The sequence below is a fragment of the Mirounga leonina genome, unplaced genomic scaffold (genome assembly GCF_011800145.1).
Source record: "Mirounga leonina isolate KUSES-001 unplaced genomic scaffold, KU_Mleo_1.0 Mir_53, whole genome shotgun sequence".
In the NCBI taxonomy this organism is placed as follows: Eukaryota; Metazoa; Chordata; class Mammalia; order Carnivora; family Phocidae; genus Mirounga; species Mirounga leonina.
In genome coordinates, this window is record NW_023270807.1 from 62,222,437 (window position 1) to 62,247,608 (window position 25,172).

Below are 25,172 nucleotides of genomic sequence, written 5' to 3' on the forward strand. Positions count from 1 at the left end.
GAGGGAGAAGCAGGCTTCCCGCTGAGCAAGAAGCCCAACTGGGGCTCCGTCCCAGGACCCTGGGATCATAACCTGAGCCAAAGGCAGATGCTTAACCAACTGAGCCACCCAGGTGTCCATGTGAACACTCTTAATGAGAGAAATCTGCCTGACAACAAATGTTGATTAATAAAAGTAACTGAGGTTGTTTTGGTGTTCTAACAGGGAGGGAAATAATAGAGTGACTAAAAAAGCATCAAGTTATTATTTATAAACAAACATTTTAAGACTTAAGATTCCAGACCGTGGCAGCCTTAGATAGCTCTGTCTGCACAGCTGTACCAATACCAACGTCTCCCTGCTTTAGTCAGTATTCCAAATGTGGTACTTGGACTTCTAGAAGGGGTAGATGAAGCTCAGGGGTCACCCCTCTTCTCCCCACTTAACATTTTGTGCTGGACCATATCTAAATATGACTACAGGAGCATGCTTGTTCTGATGGGACATGCTTCCTTCATTCCTTCTTCTTCTTTTTTTTTTTTTATCTTTGAGTTTTAATTATAGTATTGCCTATCCTTGACTGTGATCATTGCAATAGAAATGGTTCGATGGGGGGACGCTGGTGTACTATTTTAGACAAGAAGGAAACATTTGAAGGATTTTCTAGTCCAACACTGTGTTTCAAAGCTGACTTTCCGTAAAGTTCCCCTCGTGGCCTTCTCCAGCTCAGCTGGAACACCTGGAACTAATTTTAGGGTTGCCTGGCTAAGCCCCACACTGGTATTTGAAGTTTGCCTCCTCCCCTAGACTCAGGCCCATTTCACCACCTCTGAAGGTGAGTGCAGGCTGATATTAATTAACAGCGAGTTGATTCACTGGCATCTTCCAGTCATTAAAGTAAATATTGGGCTTAAAATAGCCTCTTCCCCACCTCAAATGTCCAGCTTTTTGCCTATTCCCTTACTCCACCATGGTTGACTCACCAGCACTGGCATGGTGTATGTGGCCCAAGAACAGAGTTTGATTCTAAAAGGGAAGTGAAATACTCTTTAACATCTGCAGGCGAGACTGCTGCAACAGCAGGCCGGCCTTCAGTATGACTACATTGTTTTTCTGTCCATTGTGGCGCTGACTCAGCATCAGTTAATAAACCCTCTCGAGAAGGCTGGATTTCTCCTGTTTAATTATCATCTTGGAGCTTTCTGAGAACTCTTAGGAATTGTTCATTCCGTTTAGCACATCTTAGCACATCTGCCGATTGAAAGTCCTGTTTCCTCTTGCTGCTAGCGTCCCCTCTGGCCTAACATGGAATAACAGCCGCCCCGCAGCCAAGCGGGGGGAGTGTGTGTTACTTATGTCCCCTCGTGGGAATGTAATTGTTCTGTACTACAGAGATTGTGGAAGGACTTTATACGCAAAAAACACTTCCTGGCAAATAGTCTTTGCCTCCCACCCACCCCAAAAAATTCTAGAAAGGTTTCCTAAAAGAGAGAAAAAAAATTCTAGACAAGTTTCCTAAAAGAGAGAAAAGAAATGCTAAAGATAAACAGACCTATTTCTATGATCGAGTTGGGCTTTTGTTTTGCTTTGTTTTGTTTCTTCCTGTAAACAAATACTCAAATGTCCACTTCATCGTATGACTAAGTTGGTATCATTAGGTTTAGGTCGGGACTGGGTGTGTGTATGTGGGTGTGTGTGTGTTGGGATGTGGGTGTGTATGCACACGTGTATTTAAAATGTTAGAAAAGACATTGCAGCCTAAGGTTGAAGGAGAGACGATTTCAAAAACAACCACCTCTATGAGGCAAGCAGGAAAAGTGGGAGACTTTGTTTCAGTGATCTAAACAGTAATTGTAATGGGGTGCCTGCTATAAATGGACCCTTTGCATCATTGTTTCTCTGAATTAGAGGATTCCTTGCTGAAGGCACAAGACCATTGAAGGAAGTAAAGCATCTGGTTTGTTTTGTAATGAGAAGCAGGAATGCAAGGTCCACTCTCTTAATAATAAACAAACAGGACATTGTATGCCATCATCACAGGATGTCCTTCCTTCAACAGAGGACTGACTGGGGCTGGAGGAAAAGCCGGACAGGGCGTAGAACGAGCCCCACTAATTACTGCCTCCGTCTGCCCTCCACTTGCAGTGATCAGTTCAACATTCTCTTTAACTGTGAAACGATGAATGTTCTACACTTGGCTTACACGCTCCTCCTCGGAAGTCTGGCTGTGGGTTTGGGGAGGGGAGCAAAGGCAAAGACTTTTAATCTGTAGGATTATAACTTTTCCCTATTTCCCTATTTATTAAATGGTTGAAAGAGGGAAGCTAGTTCTACCAAATCTGAATGCATTTCAGTTAGCAGGAGACATGGAAGCAGACAAGTTTGGAGGGTAGGGGGATGTGCATTTCACGGGCTATAGCTGGAAGATTAGACAGCTACATTTTATTACATGAAGTGCAAAAATAATTCCGCACGCTCTTTTCAGGTACATTTTGTATATTCTTTAAAGTGTGGATTGAGCCGAGGAACTACAAGATTTTTAGGTAATTTGTAGGTTTCCCTTAATTTAAGGAATGTGCGCCCCCTTCGAAAGCCTCAGCGGGAAGGAGGGCGCGCTGAGTATTTAGAATACAATACAGCCCGACTAAACGCTGAGGTTAAGTGCTTTCAAAGGGAAGTAGGAAGATTCCAAATAAATGTTGAAATTCACATGCGAAGAGCTGAAGCTCTAGGCGGCTCGCGATCTGGGGGAAAGCCCTGGGCTGAGCTCTGTGCGCGGCTCCGGCGAGTCCAGGTGTGGCCACGCCCCCTTCAGCAGCTGGTGGGAGTGAATCAGACGAATGGGAAATCTGCAGCAGGGAGGGGAAAGGAGCCTCGGGTCTGGTTAACACAGACTGAAAGTGCTGCGGTGACACTCAGCCCTCCAGTGCTGCGGAGAGGCAGAGCAGCGCGCAGCACCTGTCCGCCGCAGAGAGCCGGGACGCGGGCGCCGGGGCGGCCGTAGAACAGGAGGGACGGCCGAGGTGCGCGTCAGTCCTCAGCCCGCGAGGGGACGCGGAGGAAATGTGGACTGTGTAGATAGAGATGAGCGACACTTATCTCAGATGTTGGATATTTGCTTGGAAAAGTGTGTGGGTACGACCTTGGTAAGGAACTTGATCTTGTTTTTAATTCTGAAATTGATCAGAAATTGTTGTTGTTGTTGGCGTAGTCGCAGTAGAAACCGGGACAGCTTCTGCTTTAGCGCTCTTAGAACTGTCAAACATTTGTAAGACTTTTTCCTTATGAATCATTAACCCTTTCAGTTCGAGGCGTAATTGATTCATTGAAATTTCGGTAGTGGCTCCTGCCCACCCCCGTCGAAGGGACTTCTCCGGGTTGGCTTAATTTTGTAAATTTTGCTTTATTTGAACATTTATTTGGCATCATGACTGTACATGTTGGAACTAAATAAAAACAAGCAAGTTTGTCTAAATCGTCACTCAGGAAAGACAACTTTGCATCTGACTTCTTTTTAAAAGAGCATCGTATTTAGGGAAGAAAGAGAAGAATGTGAAAGCCACTTTGAAGGACTTTCCACGGAGAGTTGTGTTTACATTCTAAGGAGGACACGTTCTTACATGGAAATGCTACCCATGTTCCTACTTTTGATCAAACATTGTAGGGAAAAGCATTGCATGAGTTGTTTACCTTTTTTTCTCTTTGGAAAGCACTTTTCTGAGTGGGGGGGGGTTGCGGGAATATCCTTATCAGTTTACAAGTGGAAGCAAGAGCCTGTCCTCTGAGTCTTCTATATTTGTTATAACTTTAGTTACAGTAAACTGAAGCACATCAGTGACTTCTGGGAATTCGTACACTTTCAGATTTAAATGGAAAGTGCTATTTGTAGCTGAGGGCTCCTAAAGGAATTCTCTCCACGGAATGCTATTGAACAGTTTTATGCTTTGTTTTTGCTTTTTCAATTTGGTGTGAGATGCCCACCAGTCAAAGGAAACTGCCAGTTTTCCCCCTTCGCCCATTTTTCCTCCACGTTTTCCTGTGCTCCCAGACCATTTCTGAAAAGCTGCAGCTCAGTGATGCTGGCAGGATGCAACCCTTTCAGTCTTCCATGGGAGAGGATGAAAGGGAGCGCGCAGCAGAGCTGGGGGGGGGGAGGGGGGCGGCGAGTTGTTTTGAAAGTTGTTTTGCGTTGGGAGCTGGTGGGAAAGTTCAGTCTTCCCCATTTGGAAAAGGCCGGCTGGGTTCCGCTCCTGCCCCACACGCGCTTTCCATTTTTAGCTTCATTCAGAGGCAGACAGAGCTCCTTCCTCTTCCTCTCCTTGTTTGTGACACTTTTCTGAGGCAGCTTTTCCACAGCGCTGAGGGTCTGGCGGCCATGACCCCAGGAGTTCTGGGACATAGGACTGAGTGCCCACAGCATTCTTCTGCTGTGAGAGGTAAAGCCAGGGATTGTTCGGAGGTGCTTCTTTTCTTTCTTTCTTTCTTTTTCTTCCCTTTCCCCCCCAGTGAGTTTGCCACAGTCTTGTCTGTCTTTCTTTTTTAAGAACTAAGTAAGAGTAGCATTTTAAAACCTTGCTTCTTCAAGGCAGTCTTCTTTATACAGCTTTTTGGCTCTTACTCAACTGTACCAAGCACTCTGCATCTGCTTTTAAAGTCTTGAGACTACTGTATTAGTCATAGCCTCTAGGACGAGCCACAGGACAATGGGGATTCAAGGCCTTTTCCCTTCTCTTCCAGGCTGCCCCGAAGTGTAGCTCCAGCGCTGTGAGGTTTCAAGGGTTGACCGACGGGACCATGAAAATGGACATGGAGGACGCAGATATGACTCTGTGGACAGAGGCTGAGTTCGAAGAGAAGTGTACATATATTGTGAACGACCACCCCTGGGATTGCAGCGCCGACGGAGGGACTTCAGTTCAGGCAGAGGCATCCCTACCAAGGAATCTGCTTTTCAAATATGCCACAAACAGCAAAGAGGTAAGCCTCTGGTTTCTTGCTGAAGAAGATTGGCACCTGACGCCCAATCTCCCTACCACTTGCCCTTGCGGCCTCGTATTTCTGTGAGAATCTGTAAGTATCAGTAAATAATTGATTTACTTAATTCACTTCTTTCATTGCTTTCTCTTTTCCTAAGTCTGTCCTTCTCATTTCCTCCAGCCCTCCACTGTTCCATGCTAATTAGCAAACAGTTAAATCTTTTGGCAAGTTGACACATCTTGGCAAAGTGCAAGGGCAGCACAAGGTGGGCGAAATTGTCAACAACCTTCGAGAGAGCCACTGTCCACCCTGGACTTGCTGACCCTAGTCCTCCAGGTGTACCGTAGCTTTTGAGGGAGAAAACTTTCTTAGAAAAAAAGTTTTTCATGTTTCCTTTGTCTCCTTTTGGTCATTAGATGGCTTTATTCTTTTTAATGAGCCAGCTTTATTAGCTGGGTTTCTAAGATTGTTCTCAAAACCTTGGCGTGTTTATGAACTGAAGTGATGGTATAAACCAAGAAGAGGTTCGTGTAAAAGTGTCCTCCATCCGGATGACTTCAGAGCTAACCACTGTTTATCTGCCGCAGCTCCTTTGCTCTGGCTAGGCTGGCAGGCTGATTCCTTATTGGCCTCTGAAGTGGGTACACTCTTTGTTGTTTCAAAGGGGCTGGAAACCCAAACTTGGAATGAGCAAAGGATTTGTGTTTACCCTTTTATATAATGATTATAGCTAGGCGTGATGTTTACCTGTGAAATAACTTGCAGAACCACCTCTTGTTTTGAGAATTCAGCTACTGCAGTGGTTCCTACTGGTCTCTGCAGCGGAGCTGAGTTGAGGGAACTGACCCCTCAACAGACTTCCCACCACCAGGACTACCACAGGTTACCGTCCTTTCTGTCGCTGCCTTCAGAAAGAAGTGATTCCTTGCTGTAGGAATCCATGACTTGATGCTGGGACTATTTATTAGAGCCATGTCAAATCACTTTTCCTCCTTTCCTAAGGAACAGTATTTGAAGGAGTCGGGGGAGCCTGTTGTTTGGGAAATACTTTGTCTCTTTCCTATTTGTGTGTCTGAGTTGAGTGTTTTTGGTGAGGGGGAGACACAGCTGTCTAAAATTAAATAGAGCAGCTCTGCTTTGAGTTTCATTAAGCTTACCCCTTTTTTTTTCCCCCTGCTGGAAGAATAGAGGCAGATTTTATAAAAACCAAAATTTAAATTGTAATTGTACATGAACGTTAACCAAAAATTTAACCCCAGAGGTCGGCCTTAATTATACCTCTTTCTGAGAGTAACACTCTTTCCAATAGAAAGCTTCATGGTACGTGGCCTGTGGAATCAATGTAGGATTTGTTTGGCTATTTAAGGTTCTAGCTGTGGCTTTAGAAGGTGTCGTGTGTTTTTTTCCATATCATATTTGACCAAAATAGTAGTCTGTTCCCAGGGTTCATTTGTGCCTTGTTGCACTGTCCTGCCCAGTGGACTGAAATAAAGACCTCTATTCTGTGGGTCATCTTTGCCTTTTCATTCTATAATGTTCTTATTCTCTGTTCAGCTCTTAGCTTGTTTTTCAATTTCCATCATTCTACTTAAAATCATAGCTAAATAAAGGAATGCTCTCAGATCATTAGTCCAAGGTTTAGAAAGATAGTCACTTACCCAAGATGTGTAGTGAGAAGCCTGAGCCAGGACTAGGAGCAAAGTTCTTCTGACTTCCCCAGCCAGTGCTTCTTGATTATGCTACACTGGCCCCTCTTGGTGTCACTGTGGTTTTATTTATCGTCTTTACATCTTGCAGACCGATCCTTTATTAAGCTTGTTTGGTTTTTTTTTTTTTTCTCCTCTGAACGTAGAACTTCCTATTTCAGTATGTTCTTGTAACCCTAAAGAGGGTCCTTCAAAACTAACCTAATAAGAGATCAGGGTCCTCCTGTTCTATTTTCCCATATTTTATTTAACTGAAACACTTGAATAACACATCTCCAGTTCCTAATCATAAAAGCAACCAGGAAGCCAACTCGAATGCAATGCTGTCTTACACTGATTCTGGAATTTGTACCTATTTGTCTGTTTCTTTTTCCTTCCTTTCTGCACTTTGGGAAAGGACAGCTCCCTTAAGGGGGTGAAAGAGGCGCATGGAATTGAGCCATTGAGGGTGTGATACCTGAAAGCCAGTTCTCGAATGGAAACCTTCAGGATGGATGAAATGTTTACACTGACATTATTCAGTTAGTTCTTTCAGTCCCACCGACCATGGAAAGAGGGGAAAAAAGCCTTTCTATAAGGGGTTTTTATCTCACTGGTTGATCTTGCCCTTCTTTATATGTTTTCATTTAAGTAACAGAAGATGTTACATGGTGTTCTGTTGTGCTGACATACTTGGGGATTTTTTTTTTTAACAAGACCATTTTTCATTATGAATTTGTGCTATGTGTCAGCACCTTTTTTTTTCTTTTGGTTTAAAAACAAAACATACGAACCAAATTTCTGATCTTGACCCTCATTTTTAGATTTGGTTTAGAATCATTCTGCACCTTTAATGAGCCTGTTCTTACTTCCTATTTCCAGAACTCAAACCAAATATAGACATACTATTCAAAACTTTTAAAACTTTTTTTACTGATGGGTTATTCTTTTAGGGGGGATTTTCCCCTTGTCTTCCTGAAATAATCTTTTGTGAATACATGAATACAGACAGATCAATTTAAACAGTTATATTTTAGAAGCAGTAGCCTGTATCAAGTTTGCTTATATTCAAGAGGCATGGTGGCTCTAAGTCTGACCTCCGAGAGTCATGTGGTGATAAACATCAGACCGATGATGGGGACTCACCAAATGTCTATTTTGATTGAAGTCCATTATTAACTCAAGCCATCTGTAAAAAGTATCTCTCCATAACATGCAATTTCTTCTTCTTCCTACTACCTTTTATTTGTGAGACAATGTACCAAGGCATTACCATGTTTCCTTTAATATAAAGATAATTAAGGAGGAAATCTTCCAAAAACATCTCCATCCATCCCACTCCCTTTTTTAAAAAATGAAGTGAATTACAAGCTGAAGTCTTAGTCCACTACAGAGTTCTAGTCATCTCAATGTAAATATCCTTGTATTCAAAATAGAATTTTAATCGAATAAGTCATTTTTATGGGGGGGTGGATTCGGGGAGGGGAAGAGATAACTAGTAATTAAAGTCATCTTAATGTAATTTGCGGTGAGGATGCTCATACCACATTTAAACCTGAATAATGTTTCTGCTTAAAGCCCACTGCTATGTGTGTGTGTTTGTAGATTCCCTAAAGGAGGAATTGTTTTTAAAAAAAAACCCAAGTTCATATTCTCCTTGATATCAGACTTAAATTCAGCAACCCCCCCACCCTAAGTTGTGAGATCTCCCATTTTTATACAATGAAAAACAAGCCCTTTTTTTGTCTGGAAGCCTTAGACATCAGGGTGTGTGCTGTAAGTGAGGCCACTGACAGAGACAGATCTGCCCAAGTGGTGGAAAGGCTCGCTCCCAACAGAAGGCACTGCGTAGAAGAGCTTGTGGGGCAGCGGGAGAGGAGGCAAGCAAGTGTGGAGACCAGGGTCTTCCCCCAGATAGGATTATGGGAGGCACACAGACAGTAGTCTGTCCCTAGTAATAATTCTTTAGGACCCTGGTCAGTTCCTGTGAAGTTTCCTTCTTGAGTTTAGGTGAACACATTCTTAGTTAGTTTTTTTAGCACTGATATCCGAGGTACACACCAGATTCCTCTGTCTCATGTGTTTGCTCCAGGGATAGACTGTTGTTGGCTAAGGTTCACATCTGGATCTTTCTGGGGCAAGAGGGAGAATAGGACTTGGTCTTCCACTTCCCATTAAAAACAACCTTGGTTCCTGTTCCCCTTCCACACTTACCTAGCCGAGTGCTGTAATCTTAGAATTGCAGCTCGTATGTCCTCTTTGAATAATGTCTCAGACATGGGTTTGAGATGAAGGTACTTATCCTGTACTAAAGTGCTGGGCTGGGAATGGATAGTGATGGTATTTAAGCTATACAATTCCTTCCAACCTTGAAATTCTATTATTTTGTGTCTCTGTGTATCCACTTGTGTGAGTTTATGTGTTCCCGATAGCTCTGTATATAATGGAACTTAAATAATAGGGTTCTGTCCCACTTGTAAAGATAATCTAATATTGGTTTTTTTTTTTTTTTTTTTTAATTACAAAATGCTCACCACAATAAGTGTAGGTTCTTACATTTGTTTGGGGCTTGAGGATTTTCAGACTTCTCTTCCACCACAGACCCTCCTCTTTTTAATTGTTCTCCTGTCTTGCTTGCTTAATTGCATTTGTAAGGTTATAGATGGCAAGTACTGTACTATAGCTTCCTCGGTGACTTGCTTATAGTTGTTCTCAAATAGGTGCTGGATGGTTATGTCTTCTGCAAATTCTTTTGTAGAAATAAGATTCCAGTTGATTTCTTTTTGGCCATAAGAAAATTTTGTGTGTTTTCTTAGTGTAAGATTGATAGATGAGAACCAAGAGGCCCACTGGTTTAAAAAAAGAGCAATTTGGAAGAAAAAAAAACCCAACCTCAATGTAATGCTACTTGTTGGTAATCAGGCTCTGACTCCCAAGACACTGTCTGCAAGAGACTATAATTTAAAACAAAGTTGATGAACCAGTTGAGTACCTTTCTTTAAATCACTGCTTTAAAGTGGATATGTTGAAAATATCAACTGCTAATTATTGGCTCACCAACAAATGACATTATTTGTTTTTCCTGTTTGTCATTTTAATATTATGGAATAATCACTCGAATGTGAATGCCAAATGATTTGCGTGTCATAGGAGTCAATTCCATGAATTTTTCAAATTAATTAGGTTCAATAATGCATCGTAAATAATGAGTCTCTGCATAAGTAAGTCAACTTAAGCTTTAGTACGCAGTTTTATCTCAAGACTGCTCTGAGCTACTCCTGTCCCCAGTAGCTTTACTGCCAACAAATACCAGTAACGATGAATTGTATTGAAAGGGCACATAGATGTAAATGAAGGCAGAGGAGGAGGATGAGATGAACATCTGCTTTTTTCAGCTCTCTGCCAGAAATTCATAAAGTACCAAAAATAACACTTTAGCTCACAACCTCGTTTCAACTTGTGTTAGGTGTAGGAAATTTTCTTTCTTTTCTTTTCCTTCTTTCTTTTTTTTTCTTTCTTTCCTTCCTTCCTTCCTTCCTTTTTTTTTTTCCTGTCTTTCCAGTCTGGGTATGCTCCAGTGGCTTGTATATTGAATACTAAATTGTTAAAAAAAAATAATTGGCTGATAAGAAATGTACATAAGAAAGATTAGGCTGTTACAACCATGGAGATGTGCTTATTCCATATCCATTTAAACAGGTTTTAAGTTCTTGATGAGATTTATTGACATATCAATGTATATCACAACCAAAATCTGAGATTCCACTGTACACATTGACTGATACATATATTTGTACCTACCACGGCAGGTACACAATTACTCAGGAGCCATCCGGCTTAGTAAACCTGGAAGTAAATATCTCTTTTACCTCCCCTCTTAGTCCATTTCAGTAAGGTATTCAATAAGTAATTTGTAGGCGGTTTTGGACAAAAAAAAAAAAAAAAAAATGGGAAAGTGAATAAAAAGCAACACAAAACTAACTGGGAAATGATGCAGAGGACTACTTACAGAGGAGTTCTTTTGAATAGTGATGAATTGCTTCCTGATTCCTGGTTGGTGATTTTTTTTCACTCCCTTAAAGAAATTTACGATCAAGGAGGAACTGGCATAGTTAACATGTTTCTTTAGCAAGGCCCTAGTGTGATACATCCAGTCTGAGAAGGTCATTTCCTCAGATCTTAGAACCCACAGCTCTCCTCAGTATAAATTCCATTTCAAAGGACAACTTTTGACCACTGTTGAATAGAAGATGGTAGGGCAGAACAAAGTTACTTGAAAGATCTTTCTTCTATTAAAGAGAACTTACAAGCTATGAAAAAAAAAAAAAAACCTCATCTGGAATGAAAAAAAATATAGTGTGTTTTGCTTCTGGTTCCTTAGGTCTTTGTGGAACAACCAAAGAGCACTATTTTGGTTTTTGAGGTTAAAACTATTTTATTCCCCTCAAGCATGCTATGTTTATGGTTTGATGGAGAAGGAGAAACAAGAAACTAGGAGCAGGCTAAAATAGTTTAATCTTGACCGTCTAATTCTGCAGTATCTGATTCTAAAATCAGATAAAACAGAATGGTTACCCTCTCTGTTCTTCTAGTATGAAAAGTAATAATAAAAATGAAAAAGTCACCAGAGAATAATCCTTTAGACTCTTTTAATGCTTGGTTGGGTATTTGCTTATGATCTGGGAGCTTAAAAGATGGTTTCCCCCTAAGATGAACTTTGTTGTTAAAATTATGTTGGCACCATTGGTATCTGCTCTCCGTATCATAGTTTTGTCATTGTTGATTGTATTACCACTTGACAATTTGATTCAATAAAATCATCGGTTAATATTTTACAGTTGAAGTAATTATTTCATGTTTTATCTCCTTTAGGTTATTGGAGTGGTGAGTAAAGAATACATACCAAAGGGAACACGTTTTGGACCTCTAATAGGTGAAATCTACACCAATGATACTGTTCCCAAGAACGCCAACAGGAAATATTTCTGGCGGGTAAGTAGGGAAAAATTTTTCAGACTCCTTAAGAATTAAGGAAAAAAATGGAGCCACAATTGCTGGGTCACTTCCTTTTTCAACCTGTACTGGGGCTTACCACAACTCTTCAGGGCCCCTGTGGATACAGGGAGTTGTAAGCAAGTGTGATTGAAACTGGTTAATCGTTTGGCTCTAGAAATACAGCCTGTAGGTGATTAGGGATGGAGATATGGACTGTATGTGAATCTTAATTTTTGCAATTCATTAGAGCTTTGTGATGAAAGGAAACAGTTTGCTGCTTGCTTCAAGGGTAGGTTCATTTGCATTTCTCTGCAAGGAAGTAGTAATGAGTCACCAAGCCTTAGATTTCACCCCTTCTTGATTTCTTGCTGAGTTAACTTTAATTGAATGGAAGAGTAATCGTAAATGAATTAGCGTGAAAATAAATGCCGTTAAGGAAGGATGGGTAGAAGATGACACTGGGGGAATGGAGATGACTGGGACTGGTCTTACGTCTGCATCATAAAACTGTCGGCTTTGACAGTTTGTACTTTACTCCCATAGCATAAGGGAAGTGCTTACAATCGTGAGAGCATAAAAGTCTGACCCATACAATTTCCTTTGGAATATTAAGATTAGGAAGGGCCGCAAAGATGAACTACTTAGACGGAACTTTTGAGTAAAAGACCCCGAATTAGAAGGGAACAGAGACAAAAATTAGACTGCTTTCCATCTTCCCACAGATCTCTCTGGGATATTCACTTTTCTCAATTAGGAAATAAGGACATGCTTACTAAATTTAAAAGTAATTTTTTTATACATACTTGCATAAAATGTACATGACTACCGGGGAACCATTATTTGAATTCTTTTAAGAAACAGCTGCATGGTAACAACAAAAACTGGATTATACTTATTTTCGCCAGTTTTTACCCACCATGCTTATATCTTTTGGAGAAGTATCTTTATAAAAGACTTCTATTTGGGGATCATTCAGAAGCTGTTCCATAGAAACAGGATTTTTTTTTTTTAATCCAGGGAGTTTTGTGTTTTTAGAACTTTATTTTACTATTTTCCAATCAAGAGAGTGCACTAAAAATTGTTCACTAAGAATTGTGGGCTCACAATTTTTATTTAATAATTACACATACTTAAGATATATTTACTTTGTGACTTATAATGGGCAAAATGTTAGTAAGTGCATTTTTGCCTTTATTGCCAATAAAGTCTTCTCAGAAGTGAGCCACAGAAGTGTGTCATTCTTGGCGTCAAAAGTCTGAATTAACACGATCCAGCATGAGACTTATTAATGCATGCTCATTTTTTAAAAAGGCAAGAAATACTTAAGAACCTCCTATCTCTATCCCAGTTCCCTGGTTCATTAAAGATTCACCCCAAGTAACTGAAATGCTTTCCTTGGGAGGATTTATTTGAATCAGTCTTTCACATACAAAGGATATTGTAGGAGAAAACTCCCCACATGTTGTTAAAAGCATCCTGATTTTGCTGGCAGGAATATGAACATCTGTTGTAAGGAAAGAAAAAGTTTCATGCAAATTACACAGTCAAAGAAGAGTAGGGATATTCAAGTTGAGAAACCAGTGACATTTCTTGTAACTGTACTATGAGTCAGCACATTTTTTAATCTTCCTGATAATATATGGCAGTGTAGCGAGGTGAGAAGGAGCAGTGTTCATTTGACGTACGCATTATTTTATTTTCGCGTGTGTGTGTACAAATGACTTCATGGCACAGACGTTTCTGTTTTTAAATGAGCGTACAGTAAATTGTAGTCCATGGAAGGCTGACTGGAATCCCACACCCTTAGCTTTAGAAAGCAGTCTCCGCCCAGCGAAGAGTGCAGAACGATGGAACCCCATGTTCCTGGAAGTTTGCACATCAGAGTAAACAAACTTGAAAACCCCTCTTGATAGCAGAATTCACCCAGCCTTGTTCCATTTTCTCTTAACAAAACACACCGCAAAAGCTCTCACAAGCTGCTTTGATGAAGCCACATGTATTTCCCCCTCCACAATTTACAGGAAGTTACTCTTAAAAGAAAGTGATTCTGGTGTTTACTGCCCGTGTTAAAGGGACAGAGTTCCTTTTTGTTTCTGATACGTGTGAGTGAAATACAGACACGATTTATAGACAATCATAGTCAGTATGTGACTAGGAACAAAGCCATAACCTCCTGTCCGGTTAGAGCAAAATTTCTGCTATGACCAGTGCCTTCCTACTTGAAGACTACGAGTTGCAGATAACCAGGTATTGATTATAGAGGGATAAAGAAATTTCTTAAGTCTGAAGAAAAAGTGGTACACCTTAAAAAGAGGGAGAGAGAGAAACTTTCTGTGGAAGGATGAGGAGTGTTATAAAGTAATTTCAGCAAGAATGTTTTAATTTTTCCTATTCTTACCTCTGCCTTTTTACGGACATAGCCTGAGCGCATCTGTTAACCAGAAGTAGTATTACCGTGAGGATTATGCGTTGCCTTTAAAGAAGAGCACAGTTTCTTCCTGTTCTTTTTCGAAAAACACATGCCTATGGCTCTGTCAGTTGGTGTTTTAGCCAACCACCTTACAGATAAGAGGGTTCCCTCTCCCCTCCTTCGGCTTGAAAAGAGAAGTGCAAGGCTGAACATGTTTATCAAGAGGAAAAGTGACTTCTTAGTCGACTGTCAAATCCTGGCTTCTGTCCCGGTATTCACTTTGTTATGGCAGGTGAAGTTCACCTTTGCCCCACCCAGTGTTTCCACAAAAAGGCAGGGTTCCAAGTATTCATATGAACAAGTGTTACTTCTGGACTTGGAGGCTTGGGGGTGGAGGATGTTTGCATAGTTTAAGCCTTGGGCGGGGGTGTAGGAAACGGCAAGTACAGAGGCCATAGAAAAAGTTGAGACTCAGTTTGACGTATTCGGTTGGCTTGGTCTTCTACCCAGTGACTCAAAGCATTCAAAGTCAGCATAATCGGAACTAAAGTTAGTAGCTTCGCCCATTTGCCGTTCACGGCTGTAGCAAAAGTAATACTCTCTGGTGGTTTGATCCGTCCGAGGCAGCTCCTTAAATGAAATGTGGTGTTTCATTCTTCTGTCATTTTCCCCCAAACACGAAAAGATGATAAAACTGAAATGGAAAAGGTAACTGACAAAGTGTGCCTTACCTGTTTCCGTCCTGATTTTCTGCTGATTCAAGACTACTCTGGCTAAACCGATTTCTTTCTTTTTCTAAGTGGGCAACAGGGAATGAGAAATTACACACGGTCCTTGCCGTGTTTATTTTTAGAGGTGCCGGGGTAGCTTTCCATTGCTTTGGGGCTGACTTTCTTTTACACGTCTGTCTTTTCATTTGGACAGATCTATTCCAGAGGGGAGCTTCTCCACTTCATCGATGGCTTTAATGAGGAGAAAAGCAACTGGATGCGCTATGTGAATCCGGCGCACTCTGCCCGGGAGCAAAACCTGGCTGCGTGTCAGAACGGGATGAACATCTACTTCTACACCATTAAGCCCATCCCTGACAACCAGGAGCTTCTTGTGTGGTATTGTCGGGACTTTGCAGAGAGGCTTCACTACCCTTATCCTGGAGAGCTGACAATGATGAATCTCAGTAAGTGGATTATAGAACAAAATAAATAAATCAATAAAAAATGCCAGTAATGTCAGTTCTGCCCCTAAGAGCTAATAACATGTTGTTTAATTATATGGCTTCATTTGTTGGGCCAAGGAGGTGACTTTAAACAAGGGACGAGGAAAAGGGAAAAAAAATTATTTTAGTCCCTGTTGCCCATTATGAAACTTGATCAGGTAAAATATTAAAAGCTATTTTGAATGTTTAATTCAGAAAGTTACTGGAAGAAATATATGTCCAATTCTAATCTTTCCAAAAGGGGGCAAGTAGGGAGTATAAAAGGGATTGGTCCTGACATGCCTAGTATGCAAGGTATAGCCCTTGTTTGTGGTGATTTGTTGGTGCTTACAATGTGTGTTGGAATATTGTGGAGATGCACATTTGGTTGTCAACATATGGTCTGATGTGGAACTTATCAGATTGTTTTTAGAAAAACTCACAGCTGTAATTTTTAAAATATTATTTTAAGTGGATAACTAAAGATTTTATATCCTAGCTTCCTTAAGGCAAAAACCTAATTATCTAACTTCCTGATCACTATTACAGTAGCTATGTATCACTTTATTTTAACAAATTCTCAGTTCCTTAAATAGCTTATACTTTTTTATTTGGTTGAAGTTATTGTCATAACCCCTCTGCAAAGGGCTACCTCATTTTAGTCATTCTCAAGTGATCTCTAGGAACAATTTAAGAATGAACATAAAACTCCAATCTGTTGTAATTATGGTTGTGTGTTCTCAGTTAGACTACTACGTTTTAAGGAAGTTTTTAACATTAGATCCTTGTGGTGTAAAGGTCTTGGCGTCTAAATTCTGAAATTTTTGTAACTTTTTGTTTTGATATGATTTAAACTTAAGGAAGAGTTGCAAAAATAGTACAAAGAATTCCCAGATACCTTTTACCCAGATTTACCAATTGTTGATAATGCAGTCCTCTTTGCTTTATCTGAAGGCTCAACTGTTTTAGTTCACATTTCCACCTTTGAAGCATTTGGAATGAATGTTAATTTTAACATAAATTAGAATTTTGACTTCAACTTTAGGACCAATTAACAAACCCATTACCTGTCCTGGTCAGGATAAGCCAAGTCTGTAGCTAGTTGGTGCTTATCCCACACTGTCTAGTTTACTTGATCTCCCTACGATCTCAATACTATATTTGCAGTTTTCTGAAAAGCTGGGACTATAAAAGCTTATGAATCTCCCTCTCAGGATCACCTTTCAAGTTTGCGTTCGTGGTCCTCTCTCTCTCACACACACACACACAGGCTCTTAGTGCCCCCTTGAGCTTTAGGAAGAGGTCTTGGAATAATTGGAAACAAGCTGGCTTCCAACATGAGCATGAGGGGTGAATCAGGTCCTGACCAAAGGTGTCAGTTCTTTTCCCTCCTATCTCTTCTGCGCTCCCAAGAGTCTGTGGTATGCGCTGAGCATCCCAGGAGCCCTCCAGCTGTTTTGGCATCTGCACGTGCCAGGCCCACCGCGCAGGGCCGAGTGGTAAAAAACAGCTTATATTCTAGCAGAGCCTCTCACAGGAAGATGTGCTGCTTCCTCTTGACTTTCTCAGCATGGCAAGGTCTCCTTACATTCCTTGAGCTTCATCATTCATGGATTCAAAGACCTTGGTTGTTTTGTTTTTTTGTTTTTTTTTTCCAAACAGTAACTCCATTTGGAGTGACCCACCCCAGTGACTTTGCACCAACCACGAAGAAGCTTTTTCACCTACATCCTTCACCTGGTGTAGTTTCAAAGGCCCTACATTTTTATTCCCCGAAGGCTTTGCACAATATTTAAGAGTCAAGTCCTTATTCTCTGTGTTCAGAGCAACTTCCATGTATACTGTGAAATGACTCTTTTGTTCCCACAAATGTCCCTTTTTATTTATGCAGAATTTTTTCTAAATGGTGGCTTAACATTTTCAGGGACCCTTTCCTTCTCCAGTGTTCATAGTAAAGAAGGAGAGTGAACAAATAACCAGTCACATTAAGCCAAGACTCCTGCTGCCGATTGTGAAACCAGTTGTCTTAGGTGTGGTAACTGATGATTGAGCCTCTGATCAGGAAAATTTCCACTCTTTCATCAAGCCTAATAGGTAGATTGTGTCTTCAAATGAGTTGTGTTGGGTTTCCATGCTTTGAGCACAACAGAGGTTTGTGCCAGAATCTCCGTGAGGACGTTAAATGGCAGTGATGGTTCAACTGGTAGAATTTTGAGAAGAGATTCGAATTAAACCGAGGTTAAAAAATAATAAGTAGCCAGAAATCACAAATTGGCGTTTTTTTAAGAAACAAAAGAAAGGGAGTAGAAACTATTAAATTTAACTCTTACCCCTCCCAGGTTTTTGGTATTTTTTTCCTATGTATCTAACCAACCCATCTAGAAAACAGTTGACCAAATTATAGACTTCTTAATGTTAATCTGCTTTCTCAGTTTCAGTTGAAAACAGACTTTGTTTTGCCTACTGCAGAACTTCTAGGTTCTTTCTTGTAGTCTTGGGGGTTCTTATTATAGATCGAAAATGTGAGTCGGCATAATTAAGCCATTCAGAGCCTTCAGAAGCAGTTCACTCTTGAAATGACTCCGTCCGCCTACAGCCATTTAAGATTTAAGAACAAAAACAGATCTTGATTTTCTTCTTCATGTTAACTCAAGCTGCTGCTGAGTGGGAGAGTCAGAAATGACACCAGCTCTACTGATTACTCAGCTGCTGAAGGATGATTTTTTAAAATGTACCTTCACATAGATTCCATGACTTCCACCTTTGAGCATCTTAGGGAGCTAACGTTTCCCTCTGGATATTGTTTTGGAGGAAGATAGAAATTTATTTCTATGGAGGCATAAGAGATACCAAACGTTGATTGTGGATTTACTATATGCTGGGCCCTGTGCTAAGTCTTTTGCATGGAAAATTATAGATTCAGACTTTCCTGTTTATTGGCCCAGTCATTAGCTTTGTTTTCAGTTTAATAACCGAATTATTAAGGTACCTAGTGAGAACACCTGACTAAACAGGAGGGACAGTGCTACTGATGGACGTGCACTTCTTGTTTACGGGCTTACTCGGTTGAACTTTAGAACCAAGAGAGTATTGAAGCCACTGGAAAAATTCTGAGACTGAGGTGTAATTGGCCACATGAAAATGGTGAAGTTTCTGTACGTTTTATGAGGGTGCCATCTTTTTTTTTAAATGTGGGCCTACACGGGTGCCTCCAGATTGTTCTTTTTCACCTCCATAAAATTCCTTCCTGTGGCTGTGAGATGCCTCGCCTATCAGTTTCCCAACTTAGTTGTCTCTCTTCCTTTACCGTTTCAGCTTTAAAAAACAAAAGTGACAATTTGAACTTCCTGCCTGCTGGGCCTCACTGAAAGACTGATATTGGCCCGATAAGGGCTTATTTATTTTGGTTTAGTGGCTTCAGAAATCCCTCTCCCTCAACAAGCTTTCCATCACTGCCCCCATCAGCATCTTCCCTGATAGTGTCTTGGCTGTGTTTATTCTGGGGCTGCTGGCTCACCCGGGAGTAACTGATAACAGCTAGCAGGAGATAACATTCTCCGAGGGCCTCTCAAACTGGAATCGAATCCCTCAAGCCTGTCAGTCCAGAGAATGGATTTGAAGGGTTCAGAATCTGGACTTCCACAGAGTTCATTTCTAGACCTATCAGGTATCAAGCCTGGAGTGCTTTCTCAGTGAAATCAAATGGAAACTTTTTTTGTTGTTGCGATGACAAATGAAACTTTTACAGAGGCTTCAGCATGGTCCCACAAACCTGTCCCCTTCCGATGCGGAGGCCAAGAGCTCCCCTGCCTCCCAAGGCATCCGCACACATGGCTGGCTCATGCCTTCAACCTACTCCTCCTTGTGGGGCAGCTGTTCAGTTGGAATGATTGCCCTCTGATCACCAGAGCTCCAGCGAAGCAGCGTTATGTTTTACTTTTGATTTCCAGGGAAGGCTGAGCGGGGACTTTTTGGTGTTCCCTGCTCTGACTGATGTTTTCAAGGCGTCGTTTGTTCCGTGTGTTTGGAGGGGCAGGGCTGCTGATGGCCTGGAGAGCCTGAACTGTCCTCATTGCTGCTCTTCCTAAATAGTGTATTTACGGAGTAATAATATAGAATAAATGCTTTCATCTTAGCTGCCTGTTTTCTTTGGTGCTCTAAGTAATTGAACTGGCTTGGGAAGTGCCTGTTGTGGTTTGGCAGAGATGAGTATGTCACGCCTTGTGATTCCAGGGGACAGCATTGCTGGGAGCCTGGTTAGACCAGACAGAGCCTTGGTGCCATTCTTGTGTTGTCAGCAACTCGAGGGGAAGGGGTGGCATCCATGTTGCTAATCTACTTGGCATAGGCAGTTTGAACAGGGTTTTATCAAATTCGTATTAAACAAGAATCGAGGCGAAAACTGATGACTGTTTGTTACTTGAAATGAGACTTAATCTTTCACATCTAGTTCTCAGGGTGTGCTGATTTCCTTTCGGTACAATGTGAACACCAGAATGACTTTTATTAACCTCTGACACCCCCACCCCAGGATTATTTCCACCCCATTTTAATGGAAGCTCTTCCATTCTAGCTTGAACAGCACTTTTCCATCATACGGTTTTTACTGGTAGAAACAAAATAATCCAGACGGTGCTCTTGATTCGAGATGTTGTCACCGTTCCTGTTTTGCCCAAAAGGAAATGGAGCGGTGCGTTTGAGCGAGTGGCCCCGAGCCCTCTAGAATGAGAGGGCGTTGAGAAGCCAGGTGTGTCTCGCTTGTGGCCAGCTGGCGCTCAGGTTTTCTCAAGGAGAGAGCAGCTTTGGCAATTTCACTTCAGTTCTCTATAACCCTTTGAGTAACCGTCCTTTCTTTATTTCAGCACAAACCCAGGGCCATCCAAAGCAGCCCAGCACTGAGAAAAATGAACTGTGCCCCAAGAACGTCCCAAAGAGAGAGTACAGCGTGAAAGAAATCCTGAAATTGGACTCCAACCCCTCCAAAGGAAAGGACTGCTACCGTTCCAACATTTCACCCTTCCCGTCAGAAAAGGAGGCAGACGACTTCCGAAGAAACGGGAGCCCGGAAATGCCCTTCTACCCTCGGGTTGTTTACCCCATCCGGGCCCCTCTGCCGGAGGACTTTTTGAAAGCCTATGGGCTGGAGAGGCCGACCTACATCACTCACTCCCCCATCCCGTCCTCCACGACCCCGAGCCCCTCGGCGAGAAGCAGCCCCGACCAAAGCCTCAAAAGCTGCAGCCCGCACAGCAGCCCGGGGAACACGATGTCGCCCCTGGCGCCCTGCCCTCCAGACCACCGGGACTCGTACGCCTACTTGAACGCCCCCTACGGCCCCGAAGGCTTGGGCTCCTACCCGGGCTACGCGCCGACCCCGCACCTGCCCCCGGCCTTCATCCCCTCCTACAACGCCCACTACCCCAAGTTCCTTCTGCCCCCCTACGGCGTGAATTGCAACGGCCTGGGCGCCGTGGGCAACATGGGCGGCGTGGGCAACTTGAGCCTCTTCCCCAGGCTGTACCCCGTCTACGGCAGCCTCCTGGGCGGCGGCGGCTTGCCGCACCCCCTGCTCAGCCCGGCCTCCCTGCCCAGCTCGCTGCCCTCGGACGGGGCCCGCAGGCCGCTGCAGCCCGACCACGCGCGCGAGGTGCTCGTCCCGGCGCCACACAGTGCCTTCTCCCTCCCCGGGGCGGCCGCCAGCATGAAGGACAGGGCGAGCAGCCCCACCAGCGGGTCGCCCACGGCCGGCACGGCCGCCTCGGCGGAGCACGTGGTGCAGCCCAAAGCTACCTCAGCGGCGCTGGCGGCCCCCGGCAGTGACGAAGCCATGAATCTCATTAAAAACAAAAGAAATATGACCGGCTACAAGACACTGCCCTACCCTCTGAAGAAGCAGAATGGCAAGATTAAGTACGAATGCAACGTTTGCGCCAAGACGTTCGGCCAGCTCTCAAATCTGAAGGTAGGCCTCCCGGGGGCCCGCCCACCGCCGCGCTGTGCGCGTGCGCGCCTGCGTGTCGCTCGCTCTGCGCAGCTCACGAGGCGCTTTTGCGACAGTGTGAGGCTCGGGCGGGAGTAGTGGATTGGGGGTGGCGGGGTTCCTCTGCTTTTGCCATTTCTGGCTCTGTGACTTCGGACTCGTAACTTCTCTGCTGAGTTTCTTCAGAAGAATGAAAGTGTGGGGTTTGGGCTAGAAGATCAGTTTAAAGTCCTGCAGGTCTGTGACTTCTGTTCCCTTGGCGCAGACGAAACGAAGCGTTCTGAAAATACTGGGGCTCCGTTTGTTCGGTTTAAGATTTAACTTGATGGTTTTCTTAAGATGTCCGCATCGTAAATGCCTGAGTCCTTGAGCAGAAATGTGAGGTCTCCCCACCGACCGAGAGCAGGGCTAACGCACGTGGCTTCTTTCCAGGTCCACCTCAGAGTGCACAGCGGAGAACGGCCTTTTAAATGCCAGACTTGCAACAAGGGCTTCACTCAGCTCGCCCACCTGCAGAAACACTACCTGGTACACACGGGAGAGAAGCCACATGAATGCCAGGTGGGCAGTGTTTTCCGGTAGAAATTTTAACCTTTGTAGAGAATGTCTCAGGGGCGGTCTCCCTGTGTCCTGTAGCCCATAGATTAAACCGACACAAGAATTCTGCCCGGTCGCGGGCTGGTAAGCCTGTATCTGCTGATGAGCAGAGATGATGACAGGGCCCACTTCCAGTGGGTGGAAAAGGGCAGGGGGTAGTAAACACCTCCGCGCGCGCCGTGCCCACATTTGCCTGTTTGCTTAATGCCACACCAGAGGTCCACCGGGAGGCTTCTCGCCTCACAGGTTGCTGGGCGTCGGTATGTAAGCTTGCCCTTCCCACTGGCAACTCTTAATCTTCTGGTCTTCCCGCTTCCCGTCTCTGCCCGCTTCCCCACCTGTAGGTTTGCCACAAGCGATTTAGCAGCACCAGCAATCTCAAGACCCACCTGCGACTCCACTCTGGAGAGAAACCTTACCAGTGCAAGGTGTGCCCTGCCAAGTTCACCCAGTTTGTGCACCTGAAACTCCACAAGCGCCTACACACCCGGGAGCGGCCCCACAAGTGTGCCCATTGCCACAAGAGCTACATCCATCTCTGCAGCCTCAAGGTCCACCTGAAGGGGAACTGCCCCGTGGCCCCAGCCACGGGGATGCCTTTGGAGGATCTGACCTGGATCAACGAAGAAATCGAGAAGTTTGACATCAGCGACAACGCCGACCGGCTCGAGGACATGGAGGACAACATTGATGTGACCTCTGTGGTGGAGAAAGAAATTCTGGCTGTGGTCAGAAAAGAGAAGGAAGAAACTGGCCTGAAGGTGTCTTTGCATAGAAACATGGGGAATGGACTCCTCTCAGGGTGTAGCCTTTATGAGTCATCAGACCCATCCCTCATGAAGTTGGCTCACAGCAACCCACTACCTCTGGGGCCTGTAAAGGTCAAACAGGAAACAGTTGAACCAATGGATCCTTAAGATTTTCAGAAAACAAAACGTGTTTTGTTTTGTTTCTTAACTTATGACTTGGCAAGTCAGGGTGCCTGTAGCAAATGCTTGTACATAATTCCAGTTCTGCAAAGCTCTCCTGACGGCAGATGGTTTCCCCTCACCTCTCTGGAATTAAAGAAGGAACTCCAAAGTTACTGAAATCTCAGGGCATAAATGAAGCAAAGACAATATATATACATATTATATATACTTATTTACACCCCCATCTATATATTTGAACCTGTGTATTTTGAATATTTGTGTGGATATGTTTGCATAGCCTTCCCATTGCTAAGACTATTGCCTAGCCATAATTATTTTTTCAATGATAATCCTTCATAATTTATTATACAATTTATTGTTCAAAAAGCAATAATTAAAAAAGTTTACAATGACTGGAAAAATTCCTTGTAATTTGAGTTATAAATGTTATATTTTTGTCTTGTGGCCATTCTTTGTAGATAATTTCTGCACATCTGTTTGAGTTCCTACGATTTAGTAAACAAATACATTACTTCAGTTGACCTCCCTCTACAATAATGGTTTGAAAATGAGGTTTGGTATTGCCAAAGTTAGACAGTTGATGTGTTAACTCATAAGATCTGTCATTTGAACAGCATTGTGTAACTTGGGGGGGAATGTGTGCAGAATTACCCAATAATAACTTCAGTAGAAGAAACAAGAAAGGGAATCTTGTGTTTGTGTAGATAGTTCAGATTCTTTTCCCCCTAGCCATGGATTTACCAGAAAGGAGACAAGAAGGCTTTGCCAACCTGTCTTCCTCTCCAAAGAGCAGGATTACCCCACCCCCAAAGTCACATGACCATTCAGAGTGGTCACGTGACCTTTGCATCCCAATGTATTATCTGAAAATGTGAATAAGACAAAAATGCCATGTTTAAAACCACCGTGAAATGTTCCCAAAGCACAGGTGGTTTTGTATGTGTGAGGTTTGGGGGCTTGAGTCTGGGTGTTGTTTTTGTTATTGGGGGGTTTTTTTGTTGTTATGTCAAGATTGCACAGACATGGTGCTCTACCGGGAAGGATTTGAGGTAGATAGGCTCAGGCCACACTTTAAAAACAAAAAAAAACAAAAAACGGGTATTCTTGTTGTCTTAGGGTAAAAGCAGGCAATGCACATTCCTATCCCCAACACATCAATTGTATTTTGTTCTGTAAAACTCAGATTTTCCTCAGTATTTGTGTTTTTACATTTTATGGTTAATTTAATTAAAGATGAAAGGGCATTGCAAAGCTGTTCAACAACAATTACCTCATTGAGTGTGTCCAGTAGTACAGGAAGTGATGTCTTATCTAATGATTTGCTACTCTAGAGGAGAAACCAAGTGCGCTCCAGAAAGACAGAATGTGTGCCGTTCTGTCTTTCACTCTGCTAAGCCCAAAGATTACATGTCAGCATTCAAGGTGTAGCAAAGAATGATGTATATTTATAAATCTATTTATACCACTATACCATGTGTATATATAATATATTTATAACCACTTAAATTGTGAGCCAAACCATGTAAAAGAACCTACTTTTCCTAAGGGCAAAAGAGAAAACCAATCCTTTCTGAGGCTTTGCTTAACACTTGATGGCCTCACTATCATCGACATTGGTGAGCTTGGGCACCTCCTTGCTATTAAAGGGACCCCAAAACCTTGGTGCAAAGATGGGGACTGCATAACAACCAGGGGGAGAGATACTCACTGTCTTTCACCAGTAAGGGCAGTCTAAGATGGCTTTATTTTCGTTTTGCCACATTATGATTATGTGGTCACACCCAAGTCACGGAAATAAAGTCCCATTATTCCCTTTACCACTGTTAACTTTTCTCTCTCTTCCTCTCCTTCCTTCCTTCCTCACTAACTGATGCATCACTAATCAGTCAGGTTTCTATATTCAGCCTTTTATTGATGGCAACTACTGTCAACCAGCAGCAAAGGACAAACTTAGGAGAATCCAGGGAAACCTCAGAGCCTTACTGATCTGTTCCTCTAAGTGGCAAAACTGACAATTTTTTATGGATCAGTGCTGGACCAACACAGTCCTTAATTGTAGGTAAACCAAAGCATCGCACGCTGACATTGACACCAAATACTTTCGGTTCTGCTCATTTGTTCTCTTCTTTTCCCTTTTGTGCTTTCTTATTTGTGGGAATTTTTACCAAGACACGCGTTGCTTGAGACTTCTTGATTCTCTTTACCATTTGACTTTCCCTCGTAGGCCTCTTACATGTGAATGCTGAGCCCACAATCAACAGTGGTTTTATTTTTTTCCTCTAATCAAAGTTAAAACTGACCAAAGTTATTGGCTTTTTACTTTGCTAGAACAACAAACTATCTTATGTTTACGTACTGGTTTACATTGTTATTTATGTGCAAATTGTCAAAATGTAAATTAAATATAAATGTTCATGCTTTA

The 25,172-nt window shown here is 42.7% G+C and overlaps 1 protein-coding gene across 3 annotated transcripts; it reads left to right on the top strand.

Moving 5' to 3' along the window:
• The first annotated feature begins 2,273 nt into the window (after positions 1-2,273).
• Positions 2,274-25,172, top strand: PRDM1 (PR/SET domain 1). Of its 3 annotated transcripts, none has more exons than XM_034991694.1 (7): positions 2,274-3,125; positions 4,717-4,956; positions 11,514-11,633; positions 14,971-15,223; positions 20,104-21,203; positions 21,654-21,782; positions 22,163-25,172. In XM_034991694.1, exons 1-7 carry the CDS (start codon positions 3,084-3,086, stop codon positions 22,733-22,735), a joined length of 2,457 nt encoding a protein of 818 aa, XP_034847585.1. In that variant the 5' UTR covers positions 2,274-3,083; the 3' UTR covers positions 22,736-25,172. The 3 variants fall into 3 exon arrangements, with proteins under 3 accessions (XP_034847585.1, XP_034847586.1, XP_034847587.1); XM_034991695.1 differs by lacking the exon at positions 2,274-3,125 and adding an exon at positions 4,322-4,415; XM_034991696.1 differs by lacking the exons at positions 2,274-3,125; positions 4,717-4,956; positions 11,514-11,633 and adding an exon at positions 12,788-14,754.